Consider the following 21,361-nt stretch of genomic DNA (forward strand, 5'->3'; position numbering starts at 1 on the left):
CAAGAACGAGACAACCCTATTGAAGCCTTGCATGTTAGCTAAAAGACGAGCCCTGCTTGGTATTTGTACCCAAGGCAAACGCGCCTACAGGGTGATGGTTGTGCCTGCTGAGGCAGGTTGGCACCAGTGGATCAGGAGTCCGTGAGCGCCGAAATCACATGGCGTCTAGGTCGCTTACGTAGGCCCCGACGGCGTTAGTGGAAGGGGAAAGAGTGATGCCTTGGAATTTATTTGCAAGGTCAGTCGGACGGAGACACGTGGCTCCGGTATAACCTCGACCCAGGAAAGTGGAACAGAGTTCACCAATAAAAGGTGCCGGAAGCTGCAATTATCTGAAGTATTTTAATCCTCTTTGATTTTAAATTGTCCCAATCCCACGGTCGCTTCCTACGGATTTCGGATTGCATCTCTCATTACATTACCCGCGCAGAAACTCTGTGATGAGACAGTTCGGTGTAAATTGCAAGCCTAAGCACATTTATTGGGGAATAGAAACTGAACACAGTTACATAAAGTTACATAATCCTATGTTCGGTATTTTCGAGGACTCTGTTTTGATTACTGTCAAGTAGTTGGGCTTAATCGCATAGAATACAGTAACATTTTCTCCCCAATTATGTGTGTGTAAGAACTGACATCGGTAGATGTTAACTCTGTGATAATCCAGAGGCAAGTCCCCCCCCCCTGCTATGTATTCTAGTGATGGCCCTAGAAATCAAGGCCAGTTATGAAACCAGTTTGCTTAATTTTCTCTAATGTAACATGCCTGCCTTAAGTCAACTTGAATTTATTTTTGTTGTAAGAATGATTTTACAATGCGTTTGCAAGCGGCTTTGTACAATCTCATCTATATACAATGAAAATCATTCATTCTAAGTATGCGTGCATAGGACCGAACGCGCTGCAGAAAACGTGGAAGATTTTATTCCGTGAAAATGTGTGACCTGACTTAATTCGCACCCTAAACCCAGTGAGACTGAAGTCAGTAAAAGTCAGAGGCCACGACGACACAAGATGCCACTCTTCTGCTTTCTGTTCGGGCAAAAATCAAAACACACCCCATGCCAAGGGCAGCCTTAGAATCCCACGCTCGGCTCACGCCTGATGCAGCCGGTACCGAAGCGCTACGGATCTGCAAACCCGCGAGGCAAAGCGAGTAGATCCACCCCAAGGAGTCACGCAATTGGCAAGAAACGGCACGTTTCCAGAGCCGAAGCCCTGACGTCACTGGCGAGGAATGTGAGCTGGGCGTCCCCTGTTCAAGGTCTTCACACGGACTCGACGCGTCCTTTCCCCGGGCATCGAAGGGTGCAGGGAGGCGGGAGCGAGCCGGGTGTCTTTCCAGCGGACAGGAGCGGCAATTGGCTGGCACGGTGAAGAAGGGAGGGCGGGAGACGGCTGACGTCATCGCCCACCCTCCTCCGGGGAAAAGCGCCGCCCTTTCCTTTGGGGCGGAGAAGCCGGTTCTTTCCATTGAGCCGCCATTAACGCCGCTGCCTTTACAGACAGGATGAAGATCTGGAGCTCGGAGCACGAGTTTGGGTAAGGCGAGGACGGGAGTGGCGCGCGTTCCGTCCTTGACAGCAGCAGCCCGCAGCCCGCGGTGGCGGAGGGAAAGAAAAACTGCTGGTTCTTCCGAGCTCAGTGTTGCCTACACTGGCTGGCAGCCGCTCTCCAGGGGTCTCTCCCCGTCCCATCGGGAGATGCTGGGGGTTGAGCCTGTGCAAAGGAGATGCTTTGGCAGTGAGCTACAGCCCTTCTCTAGCTGAGCTATGGAGTTTCCTTTGGAAGGAAAAACGAATAAAACTCCCCTCTTCCCTTCTCCGTTTCCGCTTGGTATACAACTCGTGCTTTTTGGTCACCGGGCGAGGACGTCGGTAGCATCCTGCCCCGGCGCGCTTGCTCCCTCACCAAGGGCTTTAAAGGGCTTTAAACATGGTCTGTCGTGGGTTTGCCCGCGCTTGATCCCAAATGCCTGCCTTATGAAAGACCTTTAAAAATGTTGTCTTAGCTGCCCTTTAAGGTCTCTTAAGTGTTGTTGTGTAACTCACATCTTCCTTGATTATGAGCCGAGGTCTGTTGGGTTGGCCCCTGCGCTCTGTCTGTTGCTCTTTTTATTAGAGAGGGAAGCAATAAGTGTTTCTCCATGCACTGAGCTGTCGTGCAAATGCCTGTGATATCTGGGGCAAAGGTGACAACTTCCTTTCTTCAAGGTCGTGTCATGGTAATACGCCTTTGCTGCATAAACTGCTGAGTAGAACTGGTTTCTAAAAATACCTCAGTGTAACTAAAGTATGTTGCTATTGCCATGAATGTTGCGGACAGAAACTTGGTAGGCCTTTGCCACTCTTGTCTCCTTCAAGGGTTAGAACTGCTACCCAGAAGCAGTTGGTCTTTAAGGTGGTCTTTAAGGTGCTACCGGAAGGAATTTTTTTGTTTTGACTATGGCAGACCAACACGGCTACCTATCTGTACCCAGAAGGTGTTACTCTTGAGACTTCAGTTCTGCTTTCCATCATTTTAATGGGGCTTGGAATATTTTTGAGTGTCAGAGGCCCTCAGACGTTTTGGCTGGTCACGGTTACCAAAGCTAAGCTCCAGTAGTAGATAGGTAGCCGTGTTGGTCTGCCATAGTCAAAATAAAAAATTCCTTCCAGTAGCACCTTAAAGACCAACTAAGTTAGTTCTTGGTATGAGCTTTCGTGTGCATGCACACTTCTTCAGATACACAGTGTATCTGAAGAAGTGTGCATGCACACGAAAGCTCATACCAAGAACTAACTTAGTTGGTCTTTAAGGTGCTACTGGAAGGAATTTTTTATCAAAGCTAAGCTGGTGATTGCCAGGACTCCTTGCCTCCCTTTAGGATTAGGATTGGGCTGCTGGTCCCTGACCTTCCCCTGCATCTGTGCGCAAGGACATCAGCAATCCCCTGTGTGGTTACAGTCCCTATTACAGTGCTTACAGTAATAACGGTAATTGCAGTGGTTACAGTGCTGAAGTTCAGAAGACCTCATCTGTGTGGACAATCTGTTTTCTGATCACTTGGGACATTAATGCTGCCAGTGGCTCAAATAGCGATCTTCACTCTCCTACTCTGGAGCTAGAGAGAATGGCTGGGTTTTCTTTGGGGTTTTTTTTTTAAGGTGGCTGAAGAGACCTGAGCACCAAAATGGGAAGCCCCAATCTTTCTTTTCAGCTTGGAGCTGGAGATGAGGGCGTGGGATCTTCCTCTTTGATTTATTATGCCCTCTGAAACTCAGTGGACCTCTGATTAATGATCTCTGACTCCTCATCTAGAAGCTGGAGCAGAAGGATGGGACTTCTCTTGTCACTCTCTCCAGGAATGATGGAATACTAGTGGGGTGCATAATTGTGGACAGCTGTGAACTGTACCTTTTTGTTCTTGTAAGAAATTGAGCTGTAGGACATGAGGGACATGGAGGCAATGGTGCAATTGTTCTGTCTAGCAATTTAAGAGGGAATTTTCTTTAGTACTCCAGGAAAGGGTGGTTGAAAATGGGAGGAGAGGTTGCCACATCTTGCCTCTGTACAGATGTATAGGAAATAACATCATGACAGTGGCTTCCTGGAATTTTGCAATAAAACAAGCTGAGACACTACCTGTAATAGCTTGTAATTAAATGGGTGGAAAGTAGGTTATGATGTGTTCAGTGGGTTCTGTTTTTTGCATTGCCATAAAAAGGCATATTCTTCTTCCAAAGAAAGAGGGGTTGAGACCCTATGGCATGAGTATACTGAATTAGCAGTATGGCTTTGAAGGGCTCCTGAGACTATCTAGCAGTTAAGTGCAATACCAGATTACTGATGATGTTGTTGGCATAAGCTACTTGCAAATAGCCAAAGTTCCATAAAACACTTTCCCAGTAATGAAGGAAATGCTTAAATTGCAACACCACACTCTTAAAAAAAAAACTAACGTAAAATTGTGTTTCTCAAAAGTGTGAGATAGCAGTGGAGCTATGCAGGCTGATACTGAATAAATGTGATAATCTCTGAATTTAAGCATAACTCTCTCCCTCAGTCCTTATCTTTGTGAACAAGGACAGCCCAATGTTAACTTCCTTTACTTAGTCACTGGGTTTCATAAGTTCTTATTAGCTTACTGAAAATATTTCACCACTGAATTAATGTTACTTAAGCAATGAATGTTTTCTGGAAATGAACGATATATGCTACACAGGAACATAGAATGTAGAAAACTGGTGTATACCAAGCTAGACCATTTGTCCATCTAGCTCAGCTTTTTCAACGCTGAATGGAAGTGTCTCTCCAACATTTCAAATTGGAGTCTTTCCCCGTGCTTCTTGAACCTTGGAGCATTTTCATGCAAAGCATGTTCTATAACATTAACCTACAATTCTTCCTCTTATTTTGTTATTGTGCATAATACTTATACCATGGCTCTAAGCAAGCTTGAGAGTATCCTATTGAAATCAGTGGGACCCAGTTCTGAGTAAGCATGGCTAGGATCCAGCTGTAAGAATTGATTTCCTATTGCTGTGTCAAATGCTTCCTCTCCAGAGGAGAACTTGTGCTAAATAAGTGCTGAAAATTGAAAGTGGTGTTTCTTGCCTTTAATATCTGTCACTCTGCTGTGCCTAGAAAGAGCTGCCATCTAAACTAGAAGTAGTCAACGTTGTGCCCTCCAGATATTGTTGGACTGCCACTCCCACCTTCCCTGACCATTGGCCAAAATGGTTGGACTGGTGGGGGTTTCAGGACGACAGCCTTTGAAGAAGACTAGATTGGCAAATCTCTGATCTGACCAAAGTTTATATAGCACTATATTCTGAAACTTACTAATTGTGCTGGTCATTTGGGGGTGTCACATAAACTGTAGGTGGTTGATGGGTTTGTGAACTGTCCTGAGATCTTTGGCTGAAGAGTGGTATATAAATTTAATAAATAATAATAATAATGGTTTAAAGGTCTTGCTCTCCAGACTTCGGCACTGGAGGATTTCCCAACACTCTGGAGTAGATTTTAAGGATGGAGGGTTGCTGCAGGGGGACAAAGGGGAAGTCTCATTTTTCAAGCAGAAATCTGTTCTGCTCTTGCAATTTCAGTATTGGATACCGCCTTATACGTATAGTACCCTTATGCCAATGTGCTTACAGTAGTTAACAACCTAATAGACCAAATATGAAGAAAGTGACAGGGGAGGAAGAGAAAAATAAGTAAATTCAGGTATCAACTCTTACATGATATTAAATACTGTGTTTTGGAATGTATGCTTTGTATACCATAAATGCAAACCAAAATGTTCAGTTTTAATTAAATTGCATTGCATACAGAGAATTCTTAATGTATTTCCTGTTTCTCTTTCATTTCATTTCCCCTAGGCATCCATGGGATACTGTAATAAAAGCTGCCATGAGAAAATATCCCAATCCTATGAACCCCTCAGTGGTAGGAGTTGATGTCTTGGACCGAAGCCTTGACAGTCAAGGAAGATTGCACAGTCACCGGCTACTTAGCACTGAATGGGGACTACCAAGTATTGTAAAAGCCGTAAGTTTGTTTTACCCATGGTGGCTAGTGGTAGGCTGAATCTTTTTATGAAATGAAAACACATGTTCTATTCTTGAATGTATTGCACATAATGACTCTCATAGTAAATGCTCAGGCTAAGTTTCCTTAAGAGTTGCAACACACCTAGAGAACTTGGCTCAATGAGACTCTTTGTTCAGACAGGGGCTGCATGCTTTACAGAAATACATTTGTAACCAACCTTTTTGATATTTTGCTTGACTGCTTGTTTTGGGTTACTGTGTTAGTACTTGCTTTTATTTCCTTTTTTTTAAAGATTCTGGGAACAAGTAGAACTATGACCTACATTAAAGAACATTCTGTAGTTGATCCGGTGGAAAAGAAAATGGTACTGAGCTCCACAAATGTGAGTAATAAAGTACTGTGTATTGTATTTGCTGGCAGGACCAGGGAGTTGCTGGCTATGGTTTTTTTACATACTGCCTGTTTGAGGCAGTCCTTGCTTACGTTGGGAAAACGTTGTTGTAAGGGCATAGCAGGAACCAAGCCTAGCATTCTCTGTGTATGCTAGATAACTTTGGATTATTATTTTTTAAAGAAACTGGGATTGCTAGCTTTACTTTCTCTGATGAAATTATTTCTAGAGGATCCGAAAATTCTTTGTGGGCATAATCCAACTTTGCACGAGTGGACTTCCATTCATGCAGTGGGACTTCACCATCTCCTCCTCATCCTCCCTTTGTGCAGTCCCAAAGTCTGCTCCAGTGGGCCCCCAGCTCTCTGGAGCAGAATTTGAGGGTGGGAGGGCTGCTGGGGGGAGAGAGCAGGGAAAGGCGAGTCCTTCCCACACACAGGCAGCTTTGGATATAAGTGTGTGTCATTTGGCTGGCTATACGCTACTTGAGGCTTGTAGTACAAGGCCAGGGAATTGAAGCAGGCCAGTAGGCCAAATCCATATCTCCCTCACTCCCCATGGGTCAATTCTGGCAGCTGGGTGGGGCTGCCCACCAGTCAGTCACCTGGCACCATCCTCATCATCATGTCATCAGGTGAGGGCTTCAAAGGAGTTCCCTCTCAGCACTGATCCACTGATTGGTGCTGAGAGAGCCCCTTTGAAGTCTGGTTGCAGCTGTGGTATGGATTCAGGAATAATAATAATAATAATAATAATAATAATAATAATAATAATAAATTTATTTATACCCCACCCATCTGGCTGAGTTTCCTTAGCCACTCTGGGCGGCTTCCAATCAAGTGTTAAAAACAATACAGCATTAAATATTAAAAACTTCCCTAAACAGGGCTGCCTTCAGATGTCTTTTAAAGAGAAGATAGCTGCTTATTTCCTTCACATCTGAAGGGAGGGCGTTCCACAGGGTGGGCGCCACTACTGAGAAGGCCCTCTGTCTGCTTCCCTGTAACCTCACTTCTCGCAATGAGGGAACCGCCAGAAGGCCCTCGGTGCTGAATCTCAGTGTCCATGGCATGCTTTGTATCCAAACTACAGCTGCAACCAAACTTCAAAGCAGCTTTCTCTCAATGTTCCTCAGTTTATGAGTGTGGAGATTGGAACTTCAAGGGGTCTCGCTCTCTCTGTCCATCAGCTGATTGGGGCTGACAGTGAGCTATACCCAACTGCACATCGCGTTCACTGGTGGGGCGCTCCCTAGGGTAGCCAATGCCAGCCACATATTTATCTGTCCCAAACCTGGTATCATACATGTGGGGGAGTGGGTATGGTTTGTGACCTAACTAGGCTTATGGGCCTGAAATTCCTTACTCCTGCTTTAAAATGTGACTTTAATTCCTAGAAAGTTTGCTTAGGATACAGCCTTAGTTGTTTTTAAAAATGCAATTTATCATTTTCTTTAAGTAAAGTAGACAGTCTTTTTTATTATGTACTATGCTAGATAATACTAAGATTAGTTAAATTAATATTCGCTTCTTTTTCCCTTTAAGATAACACTTACAAATCTTATATCAGTTGATGAAAGGTTGGTATATACGCCACACCCTGAGAACCCGGAAAAGTAAGTTGGAATGTCTTTGGCTTTCAGTAAAAAAATACGATAATACGATGAGGGGGAATCCTTTTTGTACTGATAGTTTCTGTCTTTCCCCTTCTAGGACTTTGTTAACTCAAGAAGCAATTATTACAGTAAAAGGTGTTAGCCTCAGTAGTTACTTGGAAACTTTAATGGCAAGCACAATATCTTCTAATGCTAGAAAGGTAGGTGTGCGGCACGCTTTTACTGGATCACAGTTTCTAACTTTAAGGTGGTTCATTTAAAACCTAAAACTCAAATGTTTAAGTGCATTATGCTAGCCTTGGTATCCCATGAGCCCAGGGTGCTTTCAATTATACACAATTCACTGTAAGTCTTCAGGTTAGATAATGACTTTTCTTGTATTTGTGATGGTCTGTAGAGCCAGTTGTATATTCTCAGTCCACATGTATTTCCTTTTAAGATTCAAAGCCGTGTATGGTATGAAGTCAGGAAAAGTGATTGTTGTCTCTCAGTGAGAGAGAACAGCAGCTTACAGCTAGAATGGGGGTAGGGGTGATAGTGTCTGGTTGTGTGATCAGATTAGTCTGTCTTTCAGCTTGCAGTTCACAGAATACCTTCTCAGGTATTTGCTTGAGCCAAATAGGTTTATATGGGAAGCAGGCAAATCGCCTTCTTACCCTTTTCAGTGCTGAAAGCAGAGAAGAGAACTAAGGAGATGTCATATCTGAACTTTCCCTCATTACCCAGACACTTATTCTGTACAGATGTCTCTTCTTTTCTACTGTGTACGAAATGGTGGGTGTGAGCACATGTTCTAGTTGTCCTATTTGTAGTGTTGGAAAGGGAACTTATTCCACTTCCGATGTACAATAAACCAAATGCATACATAGGCTGTTAGTAGCAGAACAGGGGATAGATGAAAAGGAACTGTTCCCCTAAATGCTATGGGTGAAGAAGTTCAGCTAGTGCACAGGCTTCTGGCTGTGCAGTGGAACTTTCCATTCCTTTCCCTGTGTGCCCTGAAATCAATCAATCAATCAATCAATCAATCAATCAATCAATCAATCAAATTTGTATACTGTTCTTCATGCATAGATCTCAGGGCGGTTCACAGCATTACCCTGTTCTGGGAATTCCCTCAACCCTCCAGAGCATATTTTATATGCAAGCACTCCATGCATTAAAAGATACAGGAAGCTGAACTCCTGACCTCTTTCTCTGGCCCTCACCTCCCTCCTTGCCTTTCCTGCAGCTAGAAAATAACTATCCTGTTGGAGTAAAGATTATTTTCCCCCTTGCCTAAATGCAGCTGGGAGGTCAACCCTGCCTCCACATGTGTTGTTTCATCACCATGCTCTAAAGCACCCTCCCCATGCTGAGGTTAGGTTTGTAAAAAGGTTCCTAGTGACTCCGACCTAATCGTGGCAGGCAGGGGGAGTGTTGTGTGTGGTGTGAGAGAGAGCATGGGATGGCCATGCCCACTGCTGAAACAGGGCCCTCAGAAATGGGCTACGATAGAGCAGGACAGGCCCATGCCTGTTCTCAGCCTGCAACAATTCAGCATGCTACACAATAAACCCTTTATTAAGTTCTGTGGGACTTTGGTGGGTACATTGGGATTTGACTATAAACAGCAAATGAATAACTCAGCCTTATAAAGAGTATTATTAAGGGGGAAATGAGCATTTCAAGTATTGTAATCCTAAACAAATATTTCTGTTCAGTCCTCCATGACTTCTGCACTTGTACAACAATAGATTACCAATACATTACAGGTCTCATTCAGGTGCTTTACTGTTTCTTCTTCATTCTCTTTTAATGCTATATAATGCAGCCTGTTTTAACTAAGTTTCCTTACAGGTGATCCCTCTCTCTTTACCTTTTCAACTTAGGGCCACTTCACACTGGCGTACTACCAGATTTCTAGGCAGAAGTTGCTCTATAGGGATCTGGTAGCACGTCAAGTGATCCCAAGTCTAGGATGAGATGCATCTGTCAGAAGCATGCATGCTCAGCTTGCTTTTACCTAACTTATTCTACTGGGATGCCTATTTGTGTGTGTTCAGCTTTGGCACTCAGTTAGACCTTTACATGATATAATTGCCTGTTACCAATATTTGATAAGCATGGTGCTCAACTAAGTCAAACTCAAGATAGGCTTAGTCATAACTGTTACATCCATTCACTTTCAGTAGGTTTACTTGGACTTAGTTGGATATCACTCTCAGTTTACAATGCTTGATTTTCCTGTAGGCTCTTGAGATTTACAAGACTGTGATGGTGGAATAACTTTTTGTCATAAGTTGTACATCTTTTCTGTGTTACTCCAGGGGTGGGATGCTATTGAGTGGACAATTCAACATTCTGACAGTGTTCTAAGATAGCAGTCTCTTTCTACAGCTGCATTTTGTACTAATTAGTGGTAATACCAGCATTTGTTACCTTGGTACAGCATTTCAGCTTCTAGCAAATCTGTGCATGTTGTTGTCATGTTACTTGAAAGCCTGCATGCCTCGTATATATACACACATTGCATATAGAGGAACAGCCCCCTTATTCTTTAACTCAGGAATTTGGGGGGGCGTCTGTACTGTTTAATGCTTTGACACAGGAAAAGGTTCTTATGAACCTGCATGTGTGGGCCACTAATAAGGCCCACCTTCTGTTTTTTGGTAAATCTCTTTTGAGTAAGTGGAATACTGTTAGAAGAACTGTTGCACCTTGGCCCCATAGTATTTTGGAAGTAGGTGAAGCTCTGTACAACCAGTCCTCTTGATCCAATGCATGGTATGCTTTGGGGTGAAATACTTGAGGTTGTTAACTAGTTCACGCTACCTCCGGACTTAGCCTACAGTATGGCAGTTCTTGCCTATCAGTGTAGAAATACAGTCCCATCGCTGCTTGGACAGAAGGGTTCTCGTTTAAAAGAAAGCAGTTTTTGAAGTCACAATTAGAACATTTGCACCTGTTTACTTGGTCCTTGTTGGTTTTTGCTTTTGAGGCAGCTTAAAATCTGTGCAAAAAGAATGCAAAAAGAAGAAACTGGTTTTCAAAAGTGCCAGCTATTAAGCTTTATTGTCGCTCAGCACATTTTGGAACTGTCATTCCTCCCTCATGGTGCCCGAGAGGCAGCAGCATTTAGGTAAGTTGCTTCAGAAAGTCCAAGATTGATCCTGAAGAAGGAACTTCTGTTCTGAAACACATTGTACTATCATAAACTTCCGTAGTTGGCACTTGTGAGAATTGGGTTCTACTTTTTCTCTTCTTTGCATTATTTCTAGTGTCTGGGCCTCCCATTGTTTAGTCGTGCCCGACTCTTCATGACCCCATGGACCAGAGCACACCAGGCACTCCTGTCTTACTTTATTTTAATTAGGCAGGAATCATGCAAAACCTTTTGGCTGCATTTGGCTGCATATTTTTGTTATGAGCACAAGCCTCACTCTCTTCTCCCTGCATTTTGTGAGGGGAGGTTAGAAGTGTTCACTTGCAGTTTTGCCCCAACATGGCCAACTGTGGTTTGCTTGTTTGCAAAACCAGGATTGGGGGAAGATGAATTGAACATATCAGTTTGTTTTCTCATCCTGGTATGGCAAACTACAATTTGTTGCAGACTAGAAGTTGAAATAGCTTCTCTTCCTCCACATGTAAGTGGGGAACATGAGGAAATATATGAACAACAAACCATGATTCATTTTTTCACATCTAAAATCCAGGCTTTTATCTAAACATACACTAATATATAAATAGTTTTGCTATAACAAAACAGATGTTTTTGTCTAAATGCATTGTTTTAAGAGGCATTGCTAGCATCTGTTTGACTTGCGGGGAACTTCAGTGACCACCTTTTTCGTTCCTTGAGCTTGACTGCCAAGCTTGGAAACAGATTATTTGACTGTTGAACCTGCCCTTAAAACCCTCAATTTTCATTTGCAGAATACAGTTACCAAACATGCCTTAGTGTTGTGTAATACTTAACTACTCCCAATTTTGGAGTGTGTGTATATATTACAAAAAAAAAATATAGTAAACTCTCACTCTATGTTTTCAGTTTTACCATTAAGACTGTGAAATGTTTCAGAGTTTAAAATTTTATGCTCTCAATCGTTTGTTAAGTAGTAACCACTGAAATTATGTCCAGTTCTTAACTCTCATTCTATATGTTCAGTGTGCTACCACCATGTACGTAAATATATTAAAAGGTGCATGCTTTAATTGGAAATATGCTTGCTCAAGTCATATACTAATATGCTGTTTTATGGTACAACAGAAACTCAGTAAACCAATCCTCTGTCAGATTGTTTTTGCTAGTTCCGCGCATGTTAAAAAGAACCCTGGTCTTCTTATGGGTCCAGCATTTTGTTTTTAAAGGCTTGCCAGATGTCTATGGGAAGCAAATAAGTAAGTCATCAGCCCAATAGACCACTCTAACTAAGGTCATTTCAAACTCAACAAAATCGTTCAACATGCTCAGTTACTATGTAAACGAATGACCAGTCCTCTCAAGGAACGCCGGCCAGACTGGATCAAACTTGGCATCTGCTCAATTGTGTCACATGCAGCTGTATATATCATTGTTCCTGAAATAATTACTGGCATGGGGGAGTCTGATGGGGACTTTTTCCATTCAGATTATGGTGAGTGGGTGAAAAGATAAGCCTCCTCTCCCTACCGGTTGCCTTCCCAGTAAGAATCTTAGGCAAATGTCTAGTTTGGTCCTAAAAAATCCACAGTTCCACCCTCTCCTTTAAAAAAGCTGCAACCTAGTTCACCCCACCAATGTGCTTAGAATATACTCAAACCAAGCTGTCATTTCATTTCTTAGAATGTGTTAAGATGTACGTGTGCTATGCTTTAAGCCCCAACACTAGTACAGTGGTGCCTCGCAAGACGAAATTAATTCGTTCCGCGAGTTTTGTCGTCTTGCGATTTTTTTCTTCTTGCGAAGCACGGTGTCGGGAAAGTTTTGGAAAAGCTTCAAAAATCACCAAAGTCTTTAAAAACCTCAAAAAAGGCTACCACACCGCGTTCTATGAGTTGCTCCTCGAAGTCAAGTCGCAACTGTATTAACGGTGTTAAGAAAAAGGAAACAAACTTGCAAGACGTTTCCGTCTTGCGAAGCAAGCCCATAGGGAAAATCATCTTGCGAAGCAACTCAAAAAACCAAAAACCCTTTCGTCTAGCGAGTTTTTTGTCTTGCGAGGCATTCGTCTTGCGAGGTACCACTGTATTTAGTGTTATAGCATGGAGGTTTGTTGATCAAAAGCACTTGGTGCTATAACAATGCAATAATTCCTGTTCTATCTCCCATAGCAATCCTGTGAATTTCTTCATTTGACATGTCATATGTCTGTTATTAGTGGGGCCCTTTTTTATTCTTATCTGATGCTTTGATTTTTAAACCCAACTTGTGAAGTTTGTAATGCTCAGAACTTCATTCAGTTGAAGGATTGGGTTAAAGGTGGTTAGTTCTGACCCGAGGCCAGGAATGGAAAACACTTCAAACTGAATGGTGTTTTCAAAAGTAACAAATAATTGAAGAAATTCAAATAATTCTGGCCAAGTGCATTGGGTCATATGCACACTACAGTCTTTTCTACAGGAAATTCTGGGCACTGCAATACCATCATCCAGTAACAATTACTAGAAATATATATATATAGTCCAGTAGCACCTTAGAGACCAACTAAGTTTGCTCTTGGTATGAGCTTTCGTGTGCATGCACACTTCTTCAGACCAACACAGCTACCTACCTGAATCTAGAATTACTAGAACTGTTTGGAGAAAAATACGGTTGTGATATTCTTAGAAGCCCAGTATAAGGTTACAGTGTAGATAAGCCCAAAGGCTGTTTCTTCAATCTATTGGTTCAGTACACTTTCTATTTCAAGACTAAGGGTGGCTTCCAGTTAACTTGTTCAATCAGCACAAGGATTTTCACTTGCAGAAGGAAACTTACACTCCTCTTCTTTCACTGTGCATGCCCCATACCCTCCCCAAATCTGCTTTATAAGGTTGGGGGTACAGCAGAACAGATTTAGGGGGGTGCCAGGGAAAGGAGAGGGGGTTAGTTCTGTTGTGCAGTGGGAAATCTGCACACTGACAGAGCAAGCTAGTTGCTTTTTCACAGTTTAGAAACAACAAATGCAAATAATATAGCCATCTCTCTCTCTTCCTGGAGTGTTGACCTGAGCTGTTAAGTTTACAGATTTCAACTGAGCACATTTGTATCCAGAAAGATTATGTAACTGTCATTTAATCCAGTAGTGTTCTGTTGCAATTAAAATAAGCATCTATAAAAAATTAGGTTGGTAGTTAAAGCAGCCATGGTGTAGTACAGGCTTAAAACTAACAGTAATTTGGTTCGAAATGTTAAGCTTTAAGCTATTTAGTATTCTATGCAAAGACTGTGTTCAGGCTTTTCATAATGCAGATGGGTGCACAGTTTCAAAGAAATTAGCTATAGTCCAGGTAATAAGAGGAGAGGCAGTTCTTGAGCAAAAGTATCTTTTGATCACATGCTAAGTGGCCTTTTGCATCTGGCCAGGTGATTAGGCTCCTAGCCTGAAAACTTATGGAGGCTCTCACTTTTTTGTTGAGTTTCTCTACTTGAGCTTACTGAGGTTTTCTCCTCAGTTCCACTAGCGCAAGCACTTTTAACTATTCACAAGAACCTACCCCACCTACACACCCTCTAAATCTGCCCTGAAGGGTTGAGGGCAAACTCAAAAAATATTTAGAGGGTGCACAGGTTAAAGCAGTTCCATTGTGCAGCCAAGAGTGCTTGCACTGGTGCAACTGTTGAGTTGAATACTGCCCAGCATGTGTTTCAAGCTCTTCTTATTTAGGTTTGCCTTCTGTAGCTGGTCTTTAGGCCCAGTTAAACTGAATTCTTGCAGAAGCGGTGCTCTTGCTTCCTACGTTGCTCTGTACTGAGCATCAGTGATAGTAATTTAGTGTTTCATGATAGAGAGTAAACAGGATGGGAAAGAAACCATAAACTATAAGTTCATAAATAACGTTCATTAGGACTTGTAACAACTTTTCCATTGCTAGGATGAAGTGGAAGAAATTGAAGGGGGAAATATTATTGGTGGGAGAAGGGCTAGTATTAGGCCTCATGTCTGTTCTGTTGCAATCTTACCATGGTAATGGAGGAAGCCACAGAAATGTGATAGGAAAAATTTCAGGTTGTTCAGAGGCATTCTGGGGATAAGAAGCAAACGATGCTTTGCACTTTGGAAAGCGTGGGTAGTCAAAACTCTCTCTAGCATTGATCCAAGTGCAACAGTCTCTTGTAATTGTGCCTTGCTAGACAGATATAACATTTGTACTCTGCAAAAGAGCTAGCTTGTAGTCTTGTAACTTTGTTGGCCTATTATTACTAAGAAAAATGTATAGTCTAAGCAGATCACCCTTCAATTTAAGGTTTTCCTTGTTACAGAAGCAAAGGTGGACTAGAATGAAATAATCTCGTCGTACAAATTCAGTGGCACAATTCATTATGATACATTCATAATTCAGAAGACAACAAAGCAGTTTGCTTTGGGAGATCTTTTGGTGTCTGACAGAGGAAAGATTTAGAAGTTTAACATCAATGTATCTGGTCAATCCACTTAGCTCTTGTGCCTTCTTTAACAGGGTCGAGAAGCCTTGGAATGGGTGATTGGCGAACTAACTTCGACGCGAGAGAGCATGAAGTCCGCAATGGCAGCAGCTTCAGCGGAGGACTGATGGAACTGTGACAGAACTTTATTTTTCCATTATATTTTCTCCTTGCCAGGATGGATATTCCATTGTTTTTTATTTAGAAATATATATGTTTATATAATGAAATTTTACAGGTCAGAAGCAAACCCTCCCCCCCCCCAATTTTTAAGCCTTTCTAGGGCCCTCTATTTGTCCACAGTGTAAGTTAACTTTTTTTTTCTTTCCCATGGCCTCTAGTTACAAGTGCCCAAATTTGATAGAGTATAGTGACCTTAAGTCCTACTGAAGTTAAACGGAACTGGCAGAGCACATTGAAGATCAACATCTACATAAGTACCAAACTGTGCCTTGATCAGAGCTGAGAGAATAGACTTCCCATCTTATATAACCATTTTCTTGTACTTGAAATTTATTTATTTAGTTCTTTAAAAGTGCAGCTGCCATTCTTATTCTGTAAACGACAAATAGGTACAGAAAGCACTGGGGATCTCTCTCTCTCTCTCTACAGGCTAGATAAGTATAGTGAGGAGGTGAAATGTGATGGCACAGGAGATTGACTGACACCTGATGTGATCGTCTATGTGGTTCTGCAACACAACCTTCGTTTTACTTAGTGGAGCCTGAAAGAAGATCTGAACAACCTTCCCTGAAATGAAGGTTGGTGTGCAACAAAGTTCCATGGTGGACTGTGCCCTTTGTTGGAGGCTGGAGATCTCCTCCTGAGACTTTGGCTTTGTGGATATTAATTCTTCCTTGCACTGTTCAAATGCAGATTCTGAACAAGGTGTTCTAGCACGCTACCTCCTAGTATTTATACTGAAACCACTGAGAGCAGCCATTTTGCTGTGGTAAAAATGGCTTGAATCCTCTTGTCCATTTTTGTTTTGATTTTTCAGTAGCTAATTTATTTCCATATATATGAATATACCCTCTGGTCACTTATTATGTGAAGACAATTGATACCTCAGTGGGAAGTACTAGGAAACTTATTTTCTATATGTAATGGGCATATGTTTGCAGTACTTAGTTGTGTAATTCATTTCTTACTTTTAGCAATGGATACAAGACCATAAAGGATATTTATGGCCCACCCCACATTTCACACCCATCTTCTGGTGCTTTGTTTAGCAGTTCCGGGGAGGAGACTGTTTCATAGTGGTAGGGGGAATGTGATGTTGTGAAGCACAACCACCTCTCCCGCCGAGCCAACAGCTTTCATCATTGAGCAGGTTTAAACTCCATTTCTGACCTCTGATTTCAATGGAATTTTCTTCTGTACAACATCTAGAAGTAGTTCTATTGAAGCCAGTAAGGACAGAGCACTTGCTTAAAAGTAGGATATGATGGCAGTAGCCCTAGATGTTCCACACAGAAGATTAGAGAAAAAGAAGAATGAATAGCAGGCTTTTCAGTGGAATTATTTTGGAAGCCTGCAGGTCCATGTAACTTCAAAAGTAGTTAATAGTGTTACATTTGTGTGATTCAAAGTTTTGTTAACAGTTCATTCATTGATGAAAGCCAATCATCAATTCAATTCTCTCTTCAAACTTTGCTTGCAGTTTATCTCTTCTGAATATTTTGCAAAAAGCTGAAAGAAAAAACTGAAGGCTGAAATCTTACTTGTTTAATCTTGGGGACTGGGCACGGTGTGGAATAAGAAAGATGCCAAAATTCAGCATGCTACATCCTAACTCTTACATGGAAGCATAACAACATGCCAAGAAAACTTAGGCTGTAGCTAAGCTGCATGCACATCTAAGTGGAATAGGGATGGATTGTTACTGGAGCCTTTTTTGCTCCCTCCCTCCGTCCCCACCAGCCTGAATAACCCACGGCATTAACAATTTTTAAGCCCTGGCAGAAAAAGAGCTTTTTTTTAATATGACCAAAGCATTTTTCTTCCATTTTAATATACTTTGTACAAAGGATAGTTGGATTACAAAGAGCCTGCCTTCTGTGAAGGGTATCAGGCCTGTCATGGAAGAGGTGGTATGGCTGGGGCAGAGAAGTTCAGCATTCTAGCCCATATGTGTGGCTTCATTGCAAGAAGTGGACCAGTTAACCAAAGTCACCAGCTTTCATATGGAATCCTTCACCCCACTTCCTTTATTTTGTGTGAAGGTAAACTTGTCCGTGCTTATTCATGTGCACTTCTTCCTTCTGTCTTCTATACAGTCCTACTCCTGTCTCCTTAATAGTCCTACTCCTGTCTCCTAAAGACAATTAGCCACACTCTTTCTTACCTTTGCTCTTTTTTGTTCCTTCCACGGATCTTGGCTGATGGAGCTCTCATATGACTGCAGCTCCACAGACTGTCACTTGGTGTCTTGCTTGGTGCGATGTTGTCTCTTAAGGCTGTTCTCTTAGTTCCCTAGTGGATCTTAGAGCTCACAAACCTCCGGGCAGGCAAGCTTGGTACTATTGTTTTTATATTGTTTACTTACCAAATAATGACCACAGTCTTACATTTTCCTGGCTAGCACATATTTATTACATATTTAACATGGCACAGGAATATGGGCTCCTTTGGGAGGAAGAGCAGGATAGAATTTAATAATAAAATCATGGAAAATAAAAATATGTTGCATTTTCACTCCTTAGCATGTGAAAATAGAGCATTGCTCTTTCCATCATGGCTGCCACTACCCTTGCTTCTTGCCCCTTCACATCTTCAGTAAAAGCACTCCATGCTTTTCCTTTGTCCTTGGTTCTTCTTTTGTTCTGTAGGGGGTTCTTCTTTTGTTCTGCACCATCTTCTGCCCCTGAACATTCCAAATAACCCACCCTTGAAGCTTTATAAAATCAAAAATACATGAGCTGAGAGAATCTGCATCGCTTCCCACACAAGTATTGGCTGGGTGGGACAGTACACAAAGGGATGGTGGGGCAACAATTTAGGACTTTGCCCATTCAGCCTTTTCCTCCACCATGCATGGTCAGGATTTGCTTTACTTTAGGAAGAAGTTATTCTTCCAGTGACAGCACCTTTCTGAATAGGACTCTGAAGAGAGCATTTTAAAACTTGTTCCCAGGCTCTGTCTCACAACTGTTACATTCAGTGAGAAAATTGCCATGCATGCCATGTGTCATCCCAGGGTAAGGAGAGTCTCTAGCTACTAAATCTCTTCCTGTCTCATGGTTATTTAAAGGAAAGACAGTAGTTTTCAGCAGATAGCAGTAACCTTAACTGATACCTAAAGTTCTGTTGGCCAGATTCACTAACAAATACTGATACTCGTTTGGAGAACTGGGTGTTAGACAGTAGACTGTCTCCTGCTGCACTTGTTGTTCCTATGTGCAAATAAAGGCAAAGCTTCTGTACTTCTAAGAGTTACATAGCACAGGGAGCTGAAGCAGGTCAAGCACAGACGAGGAGTTGCACATGAGAAAACTGCAATTGTTGAAACGGTATAGTAGTGCTGTCTTTCTTGGCATTTGGTCACAATTCTTTGTTTAATCCAAACTACCTTGATTGTTCAAAAACCACTGCTTTTCATTATGTAAACAACCTTGATTAACACTGCTTTCATGCAGGTGCCATTAATGTGAAGGTGTGCTTGTGGGGAGGGGAGCGAATGCTTAATCAGCTGCGACTTGAAGGATAATTGCATGCAGAAGTGTTTCTCTTCCTGTATCTCTTGCCTGCGTTTAGACTGTAAGCTCTTCTGAGCAGAGAATCTCTCTATCTGAAATGTTAAATGCTATGGACATCTGGGGCTATAAATAACATGACCTACTTAAAAATAGCAAACTGTCTTTTCTTTTTTTATATATAGTAAAACAAAAGACTGCTTTTGTGTTAATTGCCAAATGGGATGATCATGCAGTACACAACTGAGTCACAAACACTAAAAATAGCACAAGGGAGGCCGGTAGGTGCCGCCCTGGAATTAACCAGCCCATCATTGCAATTAAGAGGTTTTGGGAGAGTACCTTGGCACTCATTAATTGTGGTTGAACTATTAATACAATGCTTTTATGTTATTACCCCAGCTAGGGCACACAGAAAATTTAACTTACTTTGTTATATTGGTACTGCTAAGATGTACTTTAAAAAAACAAAACCTCAGTCTTCACTTCCTTTTCTCCCAGAAGTTGGAAGCCACTTACCTATGAGTAAACCCTACTAAATACAAGAGGTATTATTTTGCATAAACATGCAAAGGATTGTACTATGTATCTATTGAGAAAGCGGAGCTTGTACATTAGCTTCCTTAAAGTGTTATTAGTGCATGGAGACATGGACTAACTGGAAGTACGATTTAGCAAAATAAGATGAGGGACCCATCTTAATTGTGCAGCCATCAAGGTGGTGATTGTAAATCTTGTGAAAACAATCAATGAAACTTAATTCTAACCTTTGGGGGAAGTCCCATTCTCATGTGTTTACATAAATAGCAGAAAAGTCCTCTGAAGAAGTGTGCATGCACACGAAAGCCCATACCAATAACAAACTTAGTTGGTCTCTAAGGTGCTACTGGAAGGAATTTTTTTATTTTGTTTTGACTATGGCAGACCAACACGGCTACCTACCTGTAGCGGAAAGTATGCAGTGGTACACACAACTTGCTCTCTGCAATATTCGACAACCTATTGATCTGATGGAGCAATGAAGACATCGGTACAACTTTTAGAATAGGTTTTTGTTTTAATTTGTAATGCATAAACTGCATATCAGTATTACATAACAGGAAAACAAGCAGAAGAATTCTATTGCCCTTTTCATTTACAAATGGCTACCCTGGTGCATCAGAAGCCATACAAAAACATGCACAGTGACATCACATAGGAGGAATTGAAGAACTATATCTTGTGCTTCCAGTTGTTTTTCTTAAAGGTATGCTGTTCCTCAACCCTGCAACTATACATAATTCAGAGGATTTTGATGGTTCCAATTTGACTGAGAATTTTGCTTTCTAATATATAAGGTTGCACAGCTGAAATTTGAAACTTATGCCTAAAGAAAGTTATAAAATGGGATGCTAGTATGCTGATAGAATTAAGTTATTTAACAAAGCAAAAAGACTGAGCACGTTCTTTAGAGACGAATCTGCGAGTTATTTCTCCTGCTAAATATATTTCAGCTTAGTTTTACCTTTCACTATCTTTGCTCCCACTCTTCTCTCAAGGAGTTCAAGCTGGCGGCTTAAATTTATCCTGATGACAGCCCTATAAGCAGGTAAGACTTTTTAAAAGAGTGGTGTACCCAGGGCCACACATGATGGAGAAGGAATTTGAACATGCATCTCTCTATTGTTGGTGGGTAGCTTGTAAGTTGCTTTGGGCAAGGTAAAGAGACTAACAAATTTAATTCATTAATAATAATATCAATTCACATGATGTTTGTAAATTAATTTACCCACATACACACCACAGAAATGAACACGTGTTGCTTGTTGATTTAGAGGCCGTATAGTAGTCCTTCTTTTGCCACCCCTGCTTCTTGCCATAAACTCACAGGTGCAGAGCTCTCTGCTTGCTTTCTAAAGCCAGCTAACTAGGAGTTGGCGACATAGCTGAAGACAGGCGTGGGAATTGAAAGCAGCATTCCACTGCCTTCCCTGGGGCAATTGGTCCTTAACAAGGGAGGAGACCTAGGTTTAACTACTTGTTTTCACACTTGCAGTGCAGGATCGGTAAAAAACAACAACCAACCAACCACTAATTGTTGAGGTAGTATGTTTTTATGTTTATCTCTTTATACTACTTACTTTTTTGTTGTCTGTGGTTTCTTTTTGTCTGCTGCTTAGATTTTTAAACCAGCAGTTTTAAATAAAAGATTATAGCAGCCACCACCAACCTTATTGTATAAACTTTGTTCTGTAGGTGCTCCGTTGATGGATAGTGCTGTCTAAAAAAGCCTGTCAAGACATTTGATATTACTTTAGCAGAGATACTTCACATAACTTTAATATGTACCCTTCTATGAACACACTTCGTTAGCAAATGCAGATCTCTACATGCCCGTTTTCCATTAATTCCGTGTCTCTTGGTTTAGAATGATGATCTCTGATACGGGTTTAGAAACAGAAATCCAACCAATAGGGGAAAAGTCATAGCACAAGAATACTGCAATACTAAATTCTGTCAACCATAGCAACTTACTGCTACAGAGCCTTTCTACCACA

The 21,361-nt window shown here is 41.6% G+C and overlaps 1 protein-coding gene across 4 annotated transcripts; it reads left to right on the plus strand.

Moving 5' to 3' along the window:
• Positions 1-44: 44 nt before the first annotated feature.
• Positions 45-18,977, plus strand: PRELID3A (PRELI domain containing 3A). Of its 4 annotated transcripts, XM_083518853.1 has the most exons (7): positions 1,418-1,542; positions 5,367-5,535; positions 5,831-5,920; positions 7,474-7,544; positions 7,642-7,744; positions 9,854-9,945; positions 15,165-15,308. In XM_083518853.1, the coding sequence occupies exons 1-6, from the start codon at positions 1,511-1,513 to the stop codon at positions 9,905-9,907; spliced, it is 519 nt and encodes a 172-aa protein (XP_083374979.1). In that variant the 5' UTR covers positions 1,418-1,510; the 3' UTR covers positions 9,908-9,945; positions 15,165-15,308. The 4 variants fall into 4 exon arrangements, with proteins under 4 accessions (XP_083374980.1, XP_083374978.1, XP_083374979.1 ...); XM_083518854.1 differs by lacking the exons at positions 1,418-1,542; positions 9,854-9,945 and adding an exon at positions 45-312 and having other exon boundaries at positions 15,165-18,977; XM_083518852.1 differs by lacking the exon at positions 9,854-9,945 and having other exon boundaries at positions 206-1,542; positions 15,165-18,977.
• Positions 18,978-21,361: the final 2,384 nt, after the last annotated feature.

This window comes from Podarcis liolepis (genome assembly GCF_965112155.1).
Source record: "Podarcis liolepis genome assembly, chromosome: 8".
In the NCBI taxonomy this organism is placed as follows: domain Eukaryota; kingdom Metazoa; phylum Chordata; class Lepidosauria; order Squamata; family Lacertidae; genus Podarcis; species Podarcis liolepis.

Bases quoted from the DNA above. Each gene is read 5' to 3' on its own strand.
- PRELID3A (XM_083518855.1), top strand. From the start codon at position 5,329: ATGTATTTCCTGTTTCTCTTTCATTTCATTTCCCCTAGGCATCCATGG. The intron at 5,921-7,473 runs GTGAGTAATAAA...TTTCCCTTTAAG, and splicing joins TGGTACTGAGCTCCACAAAT to ATAACACTTACAAATCTTAT. The intron at 7,745-15,164 runs GTAGGTGTGCGG...CTTCTTTAACAG, and splicing joins TATCTTCTAATGCTAGAAAG to GGTCGAGAAGCCTTGGAATG.